General features: G+C 35.9%; 1 protein-coding gene across 12 annotated transcripts in view; it reads left to right on the top strand.

Annotated features, from left to right (window-relative positions):
• The window catches only part of AKAP7 (A-kinase anchoring protein 7), a 148682-nt gene that overhangs the window by 83241 nt on the left and 44487 nt on the right, over nucleotides 1-20954 (top strand). For all 12 annotated transcript variants that reach the window (XR_011074925.1, XR_011074919.1, XR_011074924.1 and 9 more), the window contains exon 7: nucleotides 4702-4849. Coding sequence is in view for 5 of the 12 variants with exons in the window: in XM_068550921.1 (XP_068407022.1) it covers nucleotides 4702-4849 (148 nt within the window). In the remaining 7 variants the exon portion in view is untranslated. The remainder of the gene's footprint in view (nucleotides 1-4701; nucleotides 4850-20954) is intronic.

Here is a 20954-nt window from a genome sequence, read left to right as displayed (position 1 = left end):
CTGTTGGGTGACAGGAATAAACTATTGGAAAACAACAGAGCTCCAGGAATATCAAGTTTAACCTCAGAAGGACACGATTTTTTTGTTTGATATGCAGGCTGTTTATTTTTTCATCATGGAAGTTGCAATTATTATAATAAGATAACAAGTAACAATATGAAATTATCTTCTATTACAAAAAAAGTTAACCTTCTTAACAAAACTGGCATTCCATTGTTTTTCTGATCTCAATAACTTTGTTGTAGAAACTAAAGATGAATAATAAGTATTTTATCTTTCAGAACCTTAACTGAATGATTTTCACACATTAATGTGAATTTTCATATTTTGTGGCTCTGTTTACTTCCTATATTGAAAATAGAGTTGGATGCATAGTAATGTAAGACTGAGCCCTCTTTGGTGCCTATTAAATTATACACATCATTTAACTAAATATAAATGATACGGTGAGTGCTTCCTGAGTAAATAATTTCCATGACTTACCAGATGCAGCCATCAGATGATTCTGAAACTACACATCACACTCTCAATGGCATTTTTCCTGTGTTGGCTCTTTGCATGCCAAGTTACAGTCAAGAATGAAGTTCCTCACAGTTTCATGGTCCATTGTATCAGAAGTTATCAAGTGGCTTTGAATAGCACTGATAATTCTCCCTAAACAGTACTTGAAACTAGGCCAAAGGGAAGTAAAACTTCAGTCATTTCTGATGATTAATTAGGATAGTCTTGAAAAGTTTTTCTGTTTGAAGTTTCTTGCCACTAATTTATTGTTTCAAAGTGTGATGTTCTGTCTTTAACTTCCTATTTTCTCCTTCAGTGTTATGATGCATAATTGATATGTCAGTTATATTGGGTACAATTATCAATATGAAGCCTTAAAAAAATATACCCTGTTTCTGTTAGGTCCAAGGCAAACGTAATTTTCAAACATAGTACTAGACAATCACAAGGCATATTCAGAATTCCAGAAATGCAACACCCTTAGCGTGGTTTTGTTGAAGATACCCTACATATTGTTGGAAATAATCCCAACTCTCTCAGCCTTTACAGGTCAAATTTTCCTGGCTTTAACCATTTTTCTGTGGTTTTTTTTTGAGCTTTCCTAACATATCATAATACCTCCATCTTTCTTTAAATGACAAGGTACCTTGGAAAGGGTCTGGGCTGTGAAAAAGGGAAGCAAAGAAAAATTTGTGGTCCGAAACCTGAAAACCAGCCTTTTAAGCTTTAAAATATAACCTTGCCAGGGTGATGTCTCTGGGACTAGTTTGGCAACCCAGTGACTCCATTCAGAAAATAGGAGGCTGCCTAGTCTTACTCTGAAGACATGCAATTTTGATGTACTTGTTTATTTTCTTTGAATGATAGTCGTTTCTTTATTATGAAGGAAGAACACCACCTGCTGCAGCTGGATGGTGAGACTAATTCACATAGATTTTACTAGAAAAGAAATATATTGCCATGGGACAAAAGAGCCTAAAAAAAATCCTGCAAAATATATTGTCAAACAAAAAATTCCCCAGAGAACAAAGATCATGCTAATATTATATATCAGACAAAGCAGATTCTTATAGAATCTTAAAGATCTTCTAGATCTTTATTATTGAAGATGTTTTCTGATCAGGGCATATAGCTTCAGTGCCTTCTAAGGCCTCATGCCTCTTTGAACCACAGCTCTCTCTATAAATTATGAGTTAAAGAATTAATTCCTTTTCACTCTTTGGTAAAAAATAACTCCTTAAGATTCATGTTGGAAGTCATCTATGGAGAATTCTTGCAAAATAGTTGGTGCTTACTTTTTGCTAAAATTAAATTAATTAGCCTAACAGATTAGAGTAGCTCATATGTTTCCCTTATTTCTTATTTTTTAAACAATGACATCTTACAAAACTGAAATGGAGATTATAGTGGCTAGACAGTGCTGGCAATGGTATCTTGAAAACTGAAGGTCCTGATTTTTCTGCTGACTTATCACTGATCTTCTGTCTGGTCAAAGGGAATGACACCCTTACTCCACCCCACCCCCACCCAATAAACACACACAAATGAAAAAGCATTTGAAAGAGAAATAAGAATGGTCAGTTTCCATTTACTCGGAAACTTTTCCCCCTGAAATCTTACCTATTATTTTCACTAATGGTAATTATATATATCAATATATTATAGCATTTACCATATTTAACTGTTTTAAGCAGTTCTATAAATTTACTCGTTTAGTGCACGTAACACTTACAGGTAGGTACTATTGTTAATCTCATTTTACAGATGAGGAAACTGAGGTCACATGGCTGAAAAGCGGCTGAGCCAGGACTCATGCACTGACTGGCCCTCAGTATTAGGCTCTGCTGTCTCTCAAGGCATTCAACTCACCAAATCAAAAGAAATCCATTCAGTTTCATTCTTGTTGAACTCTGAATGAACAGCATTTGATATTGTCAACTATCCTCTTCTTGAAACTTTATCCTCCTTTGCATTTGTGACAATTGTTTATCAAGCACTGCTCCATGTCAAGCACTGTTCTAGGCACTGAGGATATTTCAGAGAATAACAGTCAGATGAAAATCCTTGTGTGGAGCTCACATTCTAATGGAGAGGGACAGCTAATGACAGACAATGAAAATAAACATAAATTACAGAGTATGTTAGAAGATGGTAAGTGCTATGGAAAAATATACATAAATATGTATAAAGGGAGAAGGATAGAGAGGATTTGGGAGTACCTCCTGGGTGGGGGGAGTACAAATTAAATGGCATGGTTAAGTGAGGCCCTATTAAGAAAGTAATATTTGAGCAAGGAATTAAAGGAGATGGGGATGGGCAATGAGGAGGATATCTGGGGGAAGAGCATTCCAGGAAGAGGGAACAGGCAGCACAGGGGCTGTGAGGTGGATATGCCTGGCATGTTCACTGAAGAGCAAGGAGGTCAGGGAGGCTGGAGAGGGTCAAAGGGGAGAGTGGTGGACATGAGGCCCAGGAAGCAGGGGGAGGGCAGAACAGGAGCCTGCAGGCTGGTCTGGCAATTTGGCTCCTCCTTTGAGAGAAATGGAGACCTTTTGGAGAATTTTGACCAGAGGATGACCTGATCTGGATGTATGTTTTTATAAAATCACTGTGGCTTTAGAAGAGGCAACAGTGGGAAAACAGGAGGCTGTTGGGATAATCCAGGTGAAAGGCAAAAGCAGAGGTGGCTCAGACAAAGGTAACAGGGGAGTGGTGAGAATTGGGTGTGTTTTGAAGGTAGAGCCAACATGATTTGATTGGAGGTATCGTTGAGGGAAAGAGGAGAATCAAGGATGACCCCAAGGCTTCCAGTCTGATCAACTCGAACTGAGGTGGGAAAGAAAGTCTGTGGGTGAAGGGGTTAGGAAAGATGGGGAGCTCAGTTCGGACATAGAACAAAAACATGTATCAACAAAACATGTTAAATATAATATTAAAAGTTAAGACCAACCTAGATGTTCAACAATAAAGAATTGAATGAATAAATTATATCTCCATACAATGGAGTACTATGGCGATGTAAAAATATTTTGCACATCAATATATTATTTCTTGATATGACATATTAACTGAAAAAAAAAGCTGGTTGTCAGTACTCATGGTATAACTCATGTTGTGCCTAGGAAAAATAAAATACATAGTAAAATTTTAGTAGTAGTAGTTTGGGGTGATTTAATATTTTTGTTTTTATATCTCTATTTAAATTTTTTTTGTAACTTTTGTGAGTAAAAAGGGAGAGTATGTATTCTAATTGCACTTGAGTAAGATTTATATAAATATAATTTGGTAATAATACATATGGGTAAAAAGGATACTTGAAGGATATGCACCACAGGGTTAATGTATTTTATATAAATAACAGGGTCATGAGTGATTTTTCTTTTCTTTTTTTCTAGATTCTTTATATTTTCTAAGTTTTAACAAATAACAGGTATTTCCAGGGCAATGTAAAAATATATATAAATTTAAAGAAAAAGTTTGTGCGCGATCAGCCGGTAAACTTGCCCTGTAAAGTACTGTATCTTCATCTTATGGACTGTGTTTTTGGACTATGAGATGGGTATAAGACCATGTATAGTAAGGGGAGGGGAAGACATTCTTTCCCATATTTGGGGGAACTACCAAGTTACCAAGGGCATCCCACTGTAATTTTTCAACAACCAGCCCTATTCCTGCTGTGAAAGTACACTGAGAATCAGGAGGGGCAGGTAAAGAAAAACTTGGAAGATCCATTGACCGCTCTCCTCTACTTCAAATAACCTTTGTCTTTCAGATGATTCTTACATAAGTTTAAAAATTGCATCCATTTATTAAAACATTTTACACACTGTAAAATGTTAAGATCCATATCACTTAAAAAAATTCACCCATTGCTCCATTGTTGTTGGAGATGATTACTCTTCCCATGGTATATCAAATTTCAACTTGATATACTTTATTATTTCTGAAGCTTAAACTGTATGAAGATTTGAATGCTTTCACGTTCAAACTCAACACTCTTTAATGATTTTTTTTTTTAAAAATGCAACTCATTCTAGGCAGAGACTTTAAAAGCAACTTTACAACAATTTTGTGGTATCCATTTTAAGATGCCAGTAGGCAGTCAAAATGTAATATCAGGTTCTAAGAAAGTGGTATAGATGTGAACTGGTTGCCTAGGTGAAATGATTGATTGATGTGATTTTGTTTTGTTATTTCAAGGGAGTGAAAAAAATAGACCCCAAATTCTATGAAAAATTTATCAGTCACAGATTTGGAGAAGAAATGGTACATCGCATAGATCTTTGCTCCATGCTGAAGAAAAAGCAAAGTAATGGTTATTATCACTGTGAGTCTTCAATTGTGATTGGTGAGTGCCATTTAAAAATTACTTATTATCTTTGATTTTGATTTCTTTAGTATCATTTTGTTTTGGCAAATGTTTATGTTGTATGTTTTTCTCAACGACATATTTTCCTAAATATTACGTTTTGACAATAATACATTAAAAATTTTGTGGAACATATTTGGTATTCATGTTTATCAATCAAGATTTTAGTACCTATAGTTTTTATACTTTTGTGCTTTAAACACAATCATCATGAAGTCTTCAAATGTTGATTCATAATTCATTTCAGTTTAATTTTATTTCATGAATATGAAGAAAGCATTTTCTCCAGTGAAGGCCGACGTGACCACAGCATTCTATACCAGGCATTTTTGTGTTCACTGCTTCTAATTAGGAAGAGAATGTGCCAGGCCGGGAAGTTTCACTCTGGGAAGGGAAAGCATAGGTGGCCTGCAAAGATTGAAAACTTGTCCTTTAATTTCTTTCCTAAGAAAAACATGTTTTAAGGGGAAACAAAGATTCATACATAAATGCTCTGTCATCATATCAGGGAGACGGCATGTGATGAGACAGGTTCATACACAGTTATGTTTCCGACTGCAAAGTGTGTACACCAAATGAAGAATCTGAAAAACCAGAACAGGGGTATTTCTCATTGTTTGCAATGTGAACGTCTTTTAAAGGAGCCTGATCTGTTGTGATTAAAATATACAATTTCAAAGTGGGCAGTCTTCTTATAAAATTGTGAACTTCAAGACAACCTGATTTGTATACTTTTGAAGTAACATGAAAATACTCAGAGAAGATAAATACCAGTCTCTAAATATTTCAAGGTCTTCAACCAAGGTAATTTCTCTCCACGCCAGCTTGAAGAAAACCTATGGAAATATACATCGTGAAAGAATCTTTATACTGAAGTTTAAAGTATTTTAAAAATGTTCAAGAGACACAATTTTGTTTCTAAATTCTCACTAGAGATCTTCAGAGAAATCATTATTTTACCTTCCAAAGATCTTAGCTATCTTAAACAGAAGATAATTAATATGTCATTTGAATTTTATGTTCTGAAACATTTCAAGTGTGCTTTAAGGAAGATTTTTGTGTTTTCAGAATCTCTGTAAGAGAGCTGCCTTCCATCAAAGTTTTGATGAAGACTAAACATTGCTGTTTAGGTTCACTGTAAAAGGCAAATTTAAATGCTTCTTGCGTAATGTAGATTTTGGCTAGCTTTCCATATCTTCTCTGTAATTACTTTAGACCAACCTTGAAGGAGAACTCAGTGCTTCATTGCCTTTCCCACTCCCATTTTTTAAAAAAAGAGCAGTATCTAGATTTTACTGAAGGTATTGTGGGGCTGCATTATATAGCTCACAGCATGGATCTCCTATATTGCCATCAGACAGCTCTGTTCAGGTCATCCCAGATTACTGTGTTCCACTCACTGAGTTTTCTTTTATTGCTGTTTACCAGCTTGGTTTCTAAAATTCCCCTTATTATAGGCAATTTCTCTAGATTTTTCTCTCAGTCTTCTTTATCGCTCACCCTTTTCTAATTCAGAGCAATTTAGCTTCTTTCAAACTTCACTCATCTTATATCCCCATATCAATCATTTACCATTATTTAAAAAATGGTTTTTGCCTATTACACATACTCTATATTCTCCTACCTTTATTAACATTAAAGCAATATCTGCATCTAAAATGATAATTATTATTTAATAATTAGCCAGTTTTAATACACACTAGAGTCCTGTATTTGCTATGGATAATTACTGATTTTCTTGATCTTACCTGAGTTTGCAACAGAGAATACTGGGCAGGATTCAGGACTCTTTCTTTGTGAGTTTCATTTCTTGTGCAGATTATTTTTTTGTATTATCATTTTTTTAAAAAAAATTTTTATTGGAGTATAGTTGATTTGCAATGTTGTGCTAGTTTCAGTTGTACAGCAAAGTGAATCAGTTATACATTACATATATCCACTCTTTTTTAGATTCTTTTCCCATATAGGCCATTACAGAGTACTGAATAGAGTTCCCTGTGCTATACAGCAGGTTCTTATTAGCTATCTGTTTTATATATAGTAATGTGTATATGTCAATCCCAATCTCCCAATTTATCCCTCCCCTCCCTTACCCCCTGGTAACCATAAGTTTGTTTTCTATATCTGTAACTCTATTTCTGTTTGTAGATAATTTCATTTGTACCCTTTTTTTAGATTCCACATATAAATGATATCATATGATATTTGTCTTTCTCTGTCTGACTTACTTCACTCAGTATGACACACTCTAGGTCTATCCATGTAGCTGCAAATGACATTATTTTGTCCTTTTTTATGGCTGAGTAATATTCCATTGTATATATGTACCACATCTTCTTTATCCATTCCTCTGTTGATGGACATTTAGGTTGCTTCCATGTCCTGGCTATTGTAAATAGTGCTGCAATGAACATTGGGTGCATGTATCCTTTCGAATTATGGTTTTCTCCAGATATATGTCTAGGAGTGGGATTGCTGGATCATATGGTAGCTCTATTTTTAGTTTTTTAAGGAACCTCCATACTGTTCTCCAAAGTGGCTGTACCAGTTTACATTCCCACTAACAGTGCATGAGCGTTCCCTTTCTTCACACCCTCTCCAGAATTTACTGTTTGTAGATTTTCTGATGATGGCCATTCTGACCGGTGTGAGGTGATACCTCATTATAGTTTTGATTTGCATTTCTCTAATAATTAGTGATGTTGAGCATCTTTCCACGTGCTTTTTAGCTATCTGTATGCCTTCTTTGGAGAAATGTCTATTTAGATCTTCCGCCCTCTTGTTCAGATTTAATTGGCTTCCATTGGTATGGCTTCTCTTTAATTTGATACTAACTCAAATTTAATGTCTGTTTCCTGAACTTTGAATCAGTATTGTGTTGTATACATTAAAGAGTGAGACAGATTTGAGATCTTAAGATATTTTGTATTCAGAATTCTAGAGTAGAAGTTAGGCTTCAGGGACTCTGGGAGCCTTCTGAAATTGTTTATAAAACTTTGTATGTAGGTACATATGTGAATTTTTCTGGGGAGAGAATTTATTAGATTTACATATTTCCTATCTCTTAATTTGTTAATGGTGCATTCTTGGAGAGCACTGGATTCCAAATCACTGATTTTCCTTACAGCTGTCTCAATTATATCATTTAGGACATTAAAAAGAAAACAAAAAAACAAACTAATGACTATATGCTTCATTTCCAAGATTTCCAGTTGATTCTTTTTCATCCTTTCCTGTTCTGATCTTTGCTTTGTGGATGCTATTCCTTCATTTATTTCTTTGATGATGTCAATATAATTAATTTTGAAAATTCATGTTTTGAAAATCTGGTTCCTTGGGTGTGAATTCTACTATTTGTTGGGTCTTTTGTGGCACTTGATTTCCTCTGGTGCTTTTAAAGTTTTTTTTGAGAGCTCATTTAATTGTGCATGTTTCCCCCTCATAACCCCATGTGTGGTTTTGCAGATGTCTCAGTCCCAGTCCCACAGGGTACATTACTTTGTATTAGGTTAGGAACTGGCAACAGCAACCATCCTTGTCCATAAGGAGTTGGAGTGCGTTCTTCTTGTCTCTTACCAACTTGTGAGGTTTTCTTAAGAGTAAAGATAATTAGCCCTTTGCCATATTGACTTCAAATATTTTTCCAGGTTTTATTTTGCATTGAGTTTTGGTCACAAGATATTTTTCATATTAAATGTTTTAATTTTTGTAAAACTATAGATAAAAAATTCTGTGATTTCTTTAATTATTATGACTAGAGTCCTCTCCAAACCAAAGATTTGATACATTTTCGTTTATATTTTCTTCTGATTTTTTTGTTATTATTTTTGCATTTGAGCTTTTCATCTATCTGGTGTGATCATTAATTAAGTAGTCAGACATAGAGGATTAATGTAGAAATCCAGTTACTAAAAGTGGTTGTGAAATAGAGATTTAGTTTTAGGAAATTTAGGGTTTTTAAAATGTTAATTTATTAAAAATTAAAAATTTATTAAATATTAATTTATTAAAAATTGTTTATTTTTATTTAAACAATAAACAATTTTTGTTTATTTTAAAATATTTATTTAAAATAAATATTAATTTATTAAAAATTGTTTAAACAAATTTAAATTTAATTTGTTTTTATAATTTTAATTACTTGCCAATCTGGGGGTGATTTTATGTAAAAAATCTGGGTTTCTGGTGCCTTTGAACAATCCAGAAATGTGGCCACATGTGCTCTGCGTTCTTGCATGCAGCGATTTCCTGGGTGGGGTAGTAGGCACACCTTGAAAGTAGTGCCTTTCATCTTCCCCTGACTCTTGTTCTTCTGCAGTTTGCCTAACTCACTTGCACTACTTGGTTGGTTCCTGAAGGCATCTGAGTTTGGATCCCCTGGCAGCTGCTGCTATTCCCTGGGTCTACTTTTCATTTCCATGCTGAGCATTTTCCTCTCCAGCTTCTGCCATCATGCATCTTTATATGGAGTGTTAGGGGAGTTTGGTAGGATACGGAGGCAACAGTCACATGTTCAGATGCAAGAGAAAGGTACTACATTTTAATTCTCTCATAATAAGAAATGTGGTTGATATTATGCTTACCTAATATTGAGGTATAACTTCTTACAAACCTAACTGCATTAATCAGCTAAAATTCCAAAACAAACAAAAAAAAAGTGAAAAACCAGTTCTTCCTGGTGAATCCAGGAATGAACTATAGCTCAGATATCCTAGGGTGGTGAAAGCTGTTCTCTGTGAGCTACTTACTGGAGTTGGGTGAATTAATTTTTCTCTTGCAGCTCTGTTCCATTTATATTTCCTTAGGGAAGGTAATTGAGTAAATGACACCCTTTGTAAGATTGATGAGCAGTTTCGTGCTTGCAAAGACTAGTTTACTTTCAGCTGTCAGATACCTCTTAGAGGAGGCAGTGGGGAATTTGGAAAGGTCTAGAAGATATATATATATATATATATATATATATATATTTTTTTTTTTTTTTTTTGCAGGCCAATGTACTTCTTTATAGCTTCTGCAAGCAGAGGTACAAACATGATTTTCTGAGAACCCCAGCTGTTTTTTGGTTTAATAATAATTATTCACCATTAATTTAATGAATGTTATTGAAAGTGTACAATGTGTGCACTTCTCTTGGGTATAATGAGATACAGAGAAGTATAAGACATAGCCCTTAAGAGTGATATAGCGTCACAGGGGAGCTAAGACTACATCTGAGAAATGGAGAGGGAGGAGGAGTAGAGAAATAGGGCTTCATCCCTAACAATAATGGGCTTTGATAGGACACAGTGGAAGAAGCTTATAACTTTAGCTTCTAGGAAAGTGGGGATGGGGAGCGGCAGAGCTTGGATAAATAGGATGAGGCGGATAGTAGAGAAAGGACACTGTCCAGGAACAATAGGTACAGTTTACAGGGGGAGAGAAGCGATAGATTGGGAGGCAGGGTGGGGGTAATATTAGTGCTAATATTAAGTGATAGGAATAATAGTAATATTAGAGATAGGAGGCACCGTGACTGAGTCTACAGTCTAGTTAGCTGAGGAAGCTACAGAGGGGAGGTTTGTGTGTTTGAGGAGTTGGTGAGGGAGGTGGGAAAGGAGATGGGCACAGTTGAATATACTAAGTCAGTGAGGAAGTGATAAAGCAAACTGAGTAAATAGATGCAAGATAAAAAGAGGGTGAAGTTTAATACTCAACATAATGACATAGGATTGGATCCTAAAGATAAGACCTTCAATTAGTTCTATACTGTAGAACAGAGGCAGTGAGAGGGTTAGGGTTGGGCCGACCATCAGCTGAAATAGAAACAAACAGGCCTATGCAGATATGGTGATAGAAGAGGAGAAGGGTCATAGTCAGTAAGTTAGCCTCATCAGAGCTGTAGTCAGCAGTCTGTAGCCAATGTCAAATAGGTCAGACCAACAAGACACCAGACTCAGACTTTATGGGCTGAAATAACTATGGAGAATTCCAAGTGAGTTGAGTCAATGCCTTTATTCTATCCAGGTGTCCCCGCTTTTTTAGAATCACTCTTAGACCTGGACAGCTTAGACCAGTCCTGTCAAGTCTTAAAAGCCTTGTCGTGGTCCATCCAGTGATTCCCGGTGGTCCTGTGTAGGTGGTGGTTCAGCCAAAAGGAAAGTACTTTTTGGGGTTACTTCTAAGAAGACCCTGAGATTTGACTTTGGTGTTCTAACCTTCAGTGCTTCTTTACCATTAGGGGTCAGGGCAGAGCTCCAAAAGCTCTGGATCTTGCCCAGTTTGGTATGTAAGCATGGGGGTCTTCTCTATGGAAGATAATGATGTCAATGTAATTGACCCATTGGTTGATAGGGTAGGAAGGGGTGGAGGGAAAAGGAAGTCAACAGTTTTTCTTCCTTGGGTGAAAGGCGTAGCTAGGACAAATATCTTTCAGCTTTCTAGAATCCATAAATCTGAGCCTTTGTCATATCAGTGATAAGTAATAAATTTCTAAAATGTTTAATTTGAAAATGTTTATATTGCTAAAGTGTCATACACTCACTTAAATGTTTACTTAGTAGGTAGGGGTATTGGCATTAGATATGTGCTTAAATGTCTGTTTTTTCTCACGTGAATCATTTACTTTTTTTTTTTTACATCTTTATTGGAGTATAATTGCTTTACAATGTTGTGTTAGTATCTGCTGTATAACAAAGTGAATCAGCTATACATATATGTATATCCCCACATCTCCTCCCTCTTGCATCTCTTCCCACCCTCCCTATCCCACCCCTCTAGGTGGTCACAAAGCACCAAGCTGATCTCCCTGTGCTATGCAGCTGTTTCCCACTAGCTATCTCTTTTACATTTGGTAGTGTATATATGTCAATGCTACTCTCTCGCTTCATCCCAGTTTCCCCTCCCCCGACCCTGTGTCCTCGAGTCCATTCTCTACGTCTGCATCTTTATTCCTGTCCTGCCACTAGGTTCATCAGAACCATTTTTTTTTAAGATTCCATATATATGCGTTAGCACACGGTATTTGTTTTTCTCTTTCTGCCTTACTTCACTCTGTATGACCAGTAAAAATGTGCTTCATTGTGCTTATCTTATGAATGATTTAATAGTCTAAGGCTACACTTTTGTTGGGCTTTAAGCTCTTATGGCTTTAGTCACTATTTCTCAAAGTTTGGTCCATGGATCTCTGACAGTCCCTGAGATACTTTTAGGGTCTGTGAGGGCAAAACTATTTTTATAATAATACTAAGATATTATTTGCTTTTTCCTCTGGGTTAACATTTGCACTGATGATGCAAAAGCAGTGGTGGGTAAAACTGTGGGTTACCAGTGTGAATCAAGGCAGTTGCAAAAAAAAAAAGTCAATATTACATAAGAATGGTCTTGCTGAGTAGTAAGAATTATTAATTGTATTTAATCTCAACCTTTGAGAATGTGTCTTTTTAATATTTGTGTAACAAAAATGGGAGGTGCTCATAAAGCACCTCTGCATATTGAAGTGGGAGATTAACTCAGGGAAGAGCACTGTGTGGTTGTTTAAGTTGCGAGCTAAAATAGCCACTTTCCTTCATGGAACACCATTTTTTCTTGAAAATTGACCCATGGACATTTTTCATTTTCACACCTGGGTGTTTGGCAGACATCTTCTTGAAAATAAATAAACCTGTCACATCAAGGACAACTGACATGATTTACTGCTAATGATAAAATTCAAGCTTTCAGGCAATAATAAGAATTTTAGAAAACTGTAATCTATTACCATGAGTTGACAGATTCCTAAACTTAAAGACTTTCCCCCACTTTTTAAAAAAAATTTATTTATTTTGTTTATTTATTTTTGGCTGCGTTGGGTCTTTGTTGCTGTGCACGGGCTTTCTCTAGTTGCGGTGAGCGGGGTTACTCTTCGTTGCGGTGCATGGGCTTCTCGTTGTGGTGGCTTCTTTTGTTGTGGAGCAGGGGCTCTGGGCACGTGGGCTTCAGTAGTTGTGGCACGTGGGCTCAGTAGTTGTGGCACGTGGGCTCAGTAGTTGTGGCACGTGGGCTCAGTAGTTGTGGCTCATGGGCTCTAGAGCGCAGGCTCAGTAGTTGTGGCACATGGGCTTAGTTGCTCCACGGCATGTAGGATCTTCCCGGACCAGGGCTCAAACCCGTGTCCCCTGCATTAGCAGGGGGATTCTTAACCACTGCGCCACCAGGGAAGCCCCCCCCTCACTTTTTTTTAATGGAAAATTTTATACACAAAAGTAGAGAACACAGAGTAGAATAAGAAACTCCATTTTTCCAGTTGATCACACTATCTGTCTTTACTTTATTGAGGTATAACTTATACACGAAACTTCTACCTGTTTGAAGTGTATAACTTGATGAGTTTTTAACATATGTATGCACTTGTGAAACCATTATCATCATCAAGATACTGAAAATTTCCTTCACCCCCAAACATTTACTTGCTCCCCTTGGTAATCCATAAAGACTTACCTAATGAGATGGTGTGATATTAATGAATTTTTTGATGTTATATAATGAAATATGTCAAAATATGGAGAATCTGCATAACTCAGTGAATCAATATTTTTAAAATGACTGATGTGTGTCGTTACAAAGACATGCATGGATAAAAGACCCATTAAAAGGTCAATATAGACCAGAAGATTTAACTGTAAAGAGTATGAAAAGTTCATTGTTACGCTTTTAAGATTCCACATTGCAACTAAACTTTAAGAAACTACAACTTGTCAAGTTTTGATGTAATATCAACGAAGAATATCCACAGTTATCTGAAAAGGCTATTATTCTCTTCCTTCTTCTAAATATACTTCTATGTGAGGCTGGATTTTTCTTATACTTCAAATGAAACAACATATTGCAACAGATTGAATGCAGAATCAGATATGAGGATAAAACTGTCTGATTAAGCCAGACATTAAAGAAAATTACGAGAATGAAAAATAATGCCATTCATCTCACTAGAAAAATTTTTTTTTTTTTTTTTTTTTTTTTAAAGCCTTCTATCTGGTTTCCATGCTTCTGGCTTTTCCTCTTATTTATTTATTTATTTACTTACTTACTTACTTACTTACTTACTTATGGCTGTGTTGGGTCTTAGTTTCTGTGCAAGGGCTTTCTCTAGTTGCGGCAAGTGGGGGCCACTCTTCATCGCGGTGCGTGGGCCTCTCACTATCGCGGCCTCTCTTGTTGCGGGGCACAGGCTCCAGACGTGCAGGCTCAGTAATTGTGGCTCACGGGCCTAGTTGCTCCGCGGCATGTGGGATCCTCCCAGACCAGGGCTCGAACCCATGTCCCCTGCATTGGCAGGCAGACTCTCAACCACTGCGCCACCAGGGAAGCCCTAGAAAAATTTTTAATTTAAAAAATATAGGTATTTTCACAAAACATTATTTATTATAACATATAGTGGATTTATTATTGATATTTTGAAAGGAATGAATAAAGTTTTAAAAATTCTGTTTTAATGTCTAATGTAGTAAATATTGACAACATAATCCAAATAAACAAAAGCTCTTGGTAGGGAGAGATTGTAGATAAGTTTTAAGAGTGTTAGGGGTCCTGAGGCCAAAACATTTAAGAACTCCTGATTTAGTTCATGTGTCCAAGAAAACTATGAAAAAAATTTAATCCTCAGACAAAATTCCAAACATAATTTTGATCAATATTTCCTACTCTTTCTTTGAGCAAATTAATTTTGGTGACTACTCAGTTATCTCTCTATAAAATATAAACTAGGTTGATTCCTCTCTCAATATTTTTGTTCATCCCTTTTAAGTTTCCATTTAAGCATTCTGTGGTAAAAATGTGACAAGTAGAAAAATACCCAAGACTGACAATAGCATATCTATATGAAACGATGCATTAAAAAAATGATTATTATGTGAAATTTATATTCTATAATATAGGAATGTCTCTTTTGTGGTAGGCAGGACCAAAACATTTTGTCTTGTTTTCTTTTGCACAGGCTGCCAGGGAGATGATTAAGAAAATTTCATCTCTAGTTAGACTGAGTAAGATGAATCTACCTCAAGCATATTAGAAGAGGGATAAGTGAAAAAACAGTTTATCACCTAAGGGAACTGTACTTTTTTTTTTTTTTACTTGAAAACTTAATTATCAAGTAATTTAATAAGAGCTGAGTGCAAGGTATTTAATTATTTACTCTGTGACACACAAATTGAATGACCATGTAATTTATTACCTAGATGGATACTTGTAAGTGTACTATGCTGGGTTAAAAGAAGAAAACCAAGAGTATCTTGCTTTAAATGGAACTTATATCATCCTACCTAGAAAGCATAGTGTTCTTGAAAAGTGGAACCTTTGACGTGGTAAAATACTATATTTCAAATGCCAACCTTGTTCCTTTTTGTAATCTAATTGTCCTCTTCTTACAATGTTTCCTTGAGGAAACCTGTCTTCTAAAAAGAAAGTGTTTGAAGTTTCATTATTTATGCCCCTAATAAAATTGAAAAGCAACTGATAGTTGGAACTCTCAGCTTGTTTCTTTCCATCTGCTTGAGTTAGAGGAAGTTGCAGGGTAAGTAACTGAGCAAATTAATCGTAATGATGGCTCACTGTATTTTAACTGGTATATCAGCTATTAATCTGATGCTAACACAGAGTGGCAGCTGTGGCTCAGGCTATTTTGAAAATCCAACCATCTGTTGGCCTGGTTTCAAACCTTATGGTTTATATTAGATGCCTTGAGAACCTTACATATTAAAGGGGTAGTGCTCTGTGGTAAATTTAACTATGTGACAAATTAAGCATCACTGCTAGAATGATGCAATGATAATTTGTGTTATTTTATGATTTATGTGTACAGCCTCTGATTTTCAGTGTATTTTAGAAAACATGAAAGAAAATATTGAATTCCAAATAAAAAGAAAAATAAATGAATGAAATGATTGGAGGGCAGATTCTGCAGTCAGAAGAAGCCATTAAGATATAGGAAATTAGTCTTAGGAGAGCCTGCCTAAGTTGCCAAAAGTTATGGCTGACTGGCCCATCACATTGCCTAATTGCCTCTGAACATGTTTTTTCACCAACCTAATTAATGCTTATTAATGTTTTAAAAGTACTTAACACAGTGCGTGACATATAAAGTTATAAAAATGTTAGTTATTAAGATTAATGGCACTACTAGTTATACTAGAATACTTGGTTCAACAGTATTCTTACTTTCCTAACATCAGAACACCCAATCAGATTTTTATAAATTTGCCTCATTCCTAATGCTTTCCTTAAACTGGCATGGATTAATTGGTGCATTTCAAAAATAAAAATGCACATATACACATATATGATATATCTATCAAGTGCCTTTTATGTATTTATGTAATCTTTTATATTGCATACACATATTTATATATAATTTATGTATAAAAATACAATGGTGAAGATGGAAAACTGACTTTTTTGGGGAGCTATGGGAAAAACACAATAAAGTGTTAACCTATATTTTGTATAAAATACCTAAAGCACTAACTGTAGCTAACAGGAAGAACAACATTTTGTCAGTTCATGAATTGTGGCTCTATTTGATCTTCTGTTGACTAGGGTATTCAGGGGAATATTTTGTTTTGATTCTGGCTATGAGTACAGAAAACTACATTTGATTATCATGTTTTATATTTCATACCAGGGAACCATAGCTGCCAAATATATTTTCATTGCTAACAGCTCTGATCAAAGCAAAAGCTTTTACTTAAGAAGTCAGTCTTAGCCTAATATGGTTTAGAGAAAAGGAGTTCACAGTTTTGCTCCAACTATGCATTTTTAGCAAGAATTTAGTTGATAAGTGTGGCATACATTTATCTATATATGATAGATTTTTAAAAAAAATTAGTATGCCACCCTTTATCGATTCACTTTTTAGGACTTTCATCTTTTTTTGCTGTACAAAATTATTTATAGACCTTTTCAAGAACTTAGTTCTAAGTTTAATTGACCAAACAGTAGATACCACATTTTTATTAAAAGTTAAATAGAAAACTCTTCTGAGTTTTGCCTCTTCTGAGTCCATTCTCTTCCCGCCCTGATCCCTGATTGGCAGAGCTGTCCCTTCCCTGTGAGGCGGTGGGCTTTAGGGCACGTGGGCTCCACTTTCGCCCTGATTGGTTCCATTCTTCTTGCCAGTGATTAGTTTAGGAAGTGGCATGTGACCCAGTTCTGATAAGTGAGGGGAAGTCTGCTTGGGACCTCAAAGAACAGTTTTCTTGATGATGCATAATTTATTGGGAAGAGAACGTCCTTTTTTAGCTGGAAATTGTTGAGTATACATGTGAGCCCTGGACTTAGCAGCACCTTAACCACAGGGGCACTAGGTGACTTCATGCCCACGTGCTGAGTATGGGAGACTAGAAGGTGAATCTTGATGATCTTAAGCCACAGAATTAACCAACCCTAGAGCAACTCTTCCTCAGATTATAGGAGGTAATGACATTTTGAAAAATTCATAACTGCTTGAATCAGGGGTTTTTTGTTACTTGCAGCTGAATGCATCCTAACAGATACACATTTTGGATGTAAATTACAAAATGTATTAACAGAAAATAGACTCAGTGTTTTGGGTATTTAAGCACAGTTCTGATAGTTACCAAAACTTGTTAGATGAATCCATAAACAGAATGAATACTGACATAGTGTATCAGATGGGTGTCAGCCTAGTCCGTGGTGGATCATGACAGATCCTGAGACCTGCTGAAACCAATCTTGATTTAACTGCATTTCATCTAGTATAAGAGAATTTTCTTTTCATTATCTTGGGGATTCACTTTCATTCTTCTGTATCGCTTTAAGTGTTATTAGAGGAAAAAACCTTTAATAATTATATACTGCGTTATTAAAGTACCTTTTATTTGAAGTCTTCAACTGCTTTACATAGCAGGAAATGTGACTGTTGTCTTGCCCAAGACAAACAGTGAACCACTTTCAGAACTACACATATTGAGGATATTCTACATAAAGAATTAGGACCTGTGAAAACCCCCCAATAAGTTGGGAACTATAGAACCAAATTTTGTGTTGTTTGCATTGTTAAACTACAAATAGAATCTACTTATTGGGTCCTTTTGGCTTTTTGAAATACATGTTTTCTTCCTATGAAGGATGTTTCTTTCTCTCTGAAAGGTTCAGGGCATTAAAGGATTAAAGGCACTTGAATAAGAAAGCAGCCATATTGGATAATACAAATACTGGCCAGCAGATTAAGTGTATTCTCTGCTTTTCTTTCTTTCTTTTTTTAAATAGGTTTTAACATGCAAACATTTCACTTGTCCATGAGTAAGTAACTCATGTCAGTTTTTGTGAATTCATTGTTAATGCCTGCAAAGAAGGACAGTCTATAAAAAAGCAGGCCTGAACAGTATCTGTCCAGGGTAGATGACTGTTACCGGCCTTTGTCCTCCTGGTACTGCACTGCCTTCCTAAAACTGTCAAATGGGATTTACCACAATGCGAATGCTGGGCTTCTGCTCCCTCCACGCGTGCCTGCAAATGTGGGCCCCCCCACCTTCCTTTGACCCAGGCTTTCTCTCTCACCTCCTCTGGCAGCACCCCTCGACTCAAGAGTTAACTTCACCCCAAGAGCTGACATGCTTATCACATTAGCACGTACTCAGTGTGTAATAAATAGCACCTGGAATCAAACTGAATTGATAAAATGGTATAATACAAATTCAAGGTGTCCATGTACACATTGTAACTTCTCAGCCCTTCTCCCAGCCTTGCTGCTGTCTGTTCTCTGAGCAGGGAAATAGATTCTCTGCCCTAATTGATTTCTCACCATTAAGGAAAAGGCTTCAATTACATACATTGTTTAAGGTTTGGCCACATACATAGAAAAGAACTGACTGAATAATAAGCGGGGTGGAGGTATTTGAAGCTTGGCACTAAGCTGGCATGTGTCAGTGGAGATCGGGAAGGACATTATGGATTGGTAAAGAAGGACCTCCTTTGTACCTCTGGTCATCTGCTTGTTTCCTCTCCTTTCCTAAATGCACATGGTATGTTATGTTTTTCTCCTTGTGTTTCATATATAGGAAAAAACACATTGTCTTTCCAATTACATACTGAAATTGTATAGCATATGGCAGTTTCAAATACAGATACCTATAACTTTCAGTTTTTGAGAAAAACAGCTAAAGCACTGCAGAGAGAAGTTAAAAAGTCTGTTGAAAATATGACTAAAGTAGGAATAATGTTAAAAAATAATCCTTGGCTGCCAAATTTCTGGTGGGTCAAGATTCTTTTAGCTGGTAATTAAAAAGGACTTTACTGGTGAGATTTACAGATTATCCTTAAAGTTTTTCAGTTATAATTTTTCAGTCTCTTTCCTGTGCAGACAGACACTCATAAGAACAGCTTTCAAATATCAATATTTAATGATGTAGTTTCAGAACCTTGCCCTTTGGGTACAAAATGGCTACATAAATGTAGCATGACTCAAAATGGAGTAGCATGTATGTGATAGATATATGCTTACTGTCGATTGATCATTGAGAATTAAAATTTGGTTTTACAGGAACATAGAGAAACAATACAATATTGAGTAAGTCCATCTAAACTTCTTCAAACCCAGAGTAACTGCTTGGTTTTTGGTACTCTGATGACAACATAAAAAATTGGGATATATTCCAGAACATCCCAATTTTCATGAATTGTTTCCATAAATTGTCAAGCATTTCTTGAACTTATGTAACTTTTCACTGAAACTGTGACATTTCTTGGTGTAACAGTTTCTGTAAGAGTGCTACCTGCTTTATAAGGAAATCTTCCTCAAGTGTGCCATCTGTGCTTAAAGGCATGTCTCCTAAGGCTTGGTTCCAGAATTTGGAGGGATAAAGCATTTTCCCCCTCTTTTTACACTTCATGATTTAATGTCCTCTTGCTCTCCACTCTTTTGAATACAGGCACATTTACTTTTTCTTTTCTTTCTCATTTGCTTCTGTAAGTTGTCAAACTCAGATTTCCTTTCTTAATGAATGGGAGATCTCAGAAGAATGGGTAATCTGTACAGTTTTACAGAGTCAGAATATTACAGTGAGATTTTTTTTCCTTAGAGTCAGACTTTTATAGCAAGGTTGCCCAGAAATCCAAATATACATGTTTTCAGTTATAGATAGAAAATAAAGCCAAACAATGACAATGAGAATAGAGTCTTTGGTCATAGTTAAGAATTATATTTTCCCATTGGAGATAGTAATCAGAGCTGATATTTCAAAGTACATGAAGAAGAGGCAGCTGCTGCCCCCTCATACTTTTTAGTTTTATTCCTGCCATTTTAACCATTATGATAGAAATTCAAACAGCTATAGCAGATATGGGCAACTGTCCTAACCATGATTTGTTTGTAGCGAGGCCTGTGAGAAAAGAAAACATGAAAAGGTTATGGTTTTAAATTTATGAACATGATATCAGATATTTTTTCTCACTGATGTTAACCTTCTTTTTCTAATCTTCTAGTTATGGTAGATCTCTATATATTACTGAAAGGAGTCTGTTAACCCCCTAATAAAACCCCACTAATATTTTCTAGGATTACTTGTGAATGGTCCAAGTTGCTCTTTTTCCTGGAAGATGAATGCTTCCCAGGGTTGTTCTGGTGCCCATGTTCTCCCTTGAGTCATTTCCCCAAGGCATAGCAGGCAGCAGGGCCAGGCTCCAGCTCCAATAAGGGATCTGTCTTTAGGTCTTTTGTTTTAAAATAGGATTTTAAATACTCTAGCACCATTAATAAAAGGATCTGGTGACAAAACATGAGAAACCAAGGCATTTACAACATATTACCATAGAGCTTGATTAAATAACTATTTTTCTGAACATTATTCTGAAATTGTAAGAGGTTTCATAAAGTATATACCTGATACCACACACAAATTGTGTTTAATAATACGGAACTCTGCAATGAGATGCTCAGGGCTTATGCAGCCAGACAGATTGAATTCAAATCCCATTATTGTCACAATTTTCTGAGAGATTTTGGCCAAGTTACTTTCCTGAGGTTAAGTTTTTCGCCTGTGCAATGGGGATAGTAATTGTACCTACCTCAGAACCGTGGTAGGGATTAAATGAATGAGTAAATGTAAAGCCCTTA

This window comes from Eschrichtius robustus, chromosome 9 (assembly GCF_028021215.1).
Source record: "Eschrichtius robustus isolate mEscRob2 chromosome 9, mEscRob2.pri, whole genome shotgun sequence".
Lineage (NCBI taxonomy): Eukaryota > Metazoa > Chordata > Mammalia > Artiodactyla > Eschrichtiidae > Eschrichtius > Eschrichtius robustus.
The sequence above is the reverse complement of the archived record's forward strand: the minus strand, read 5'-3'. Positions and strand labels throughout refer to the sequence as shown.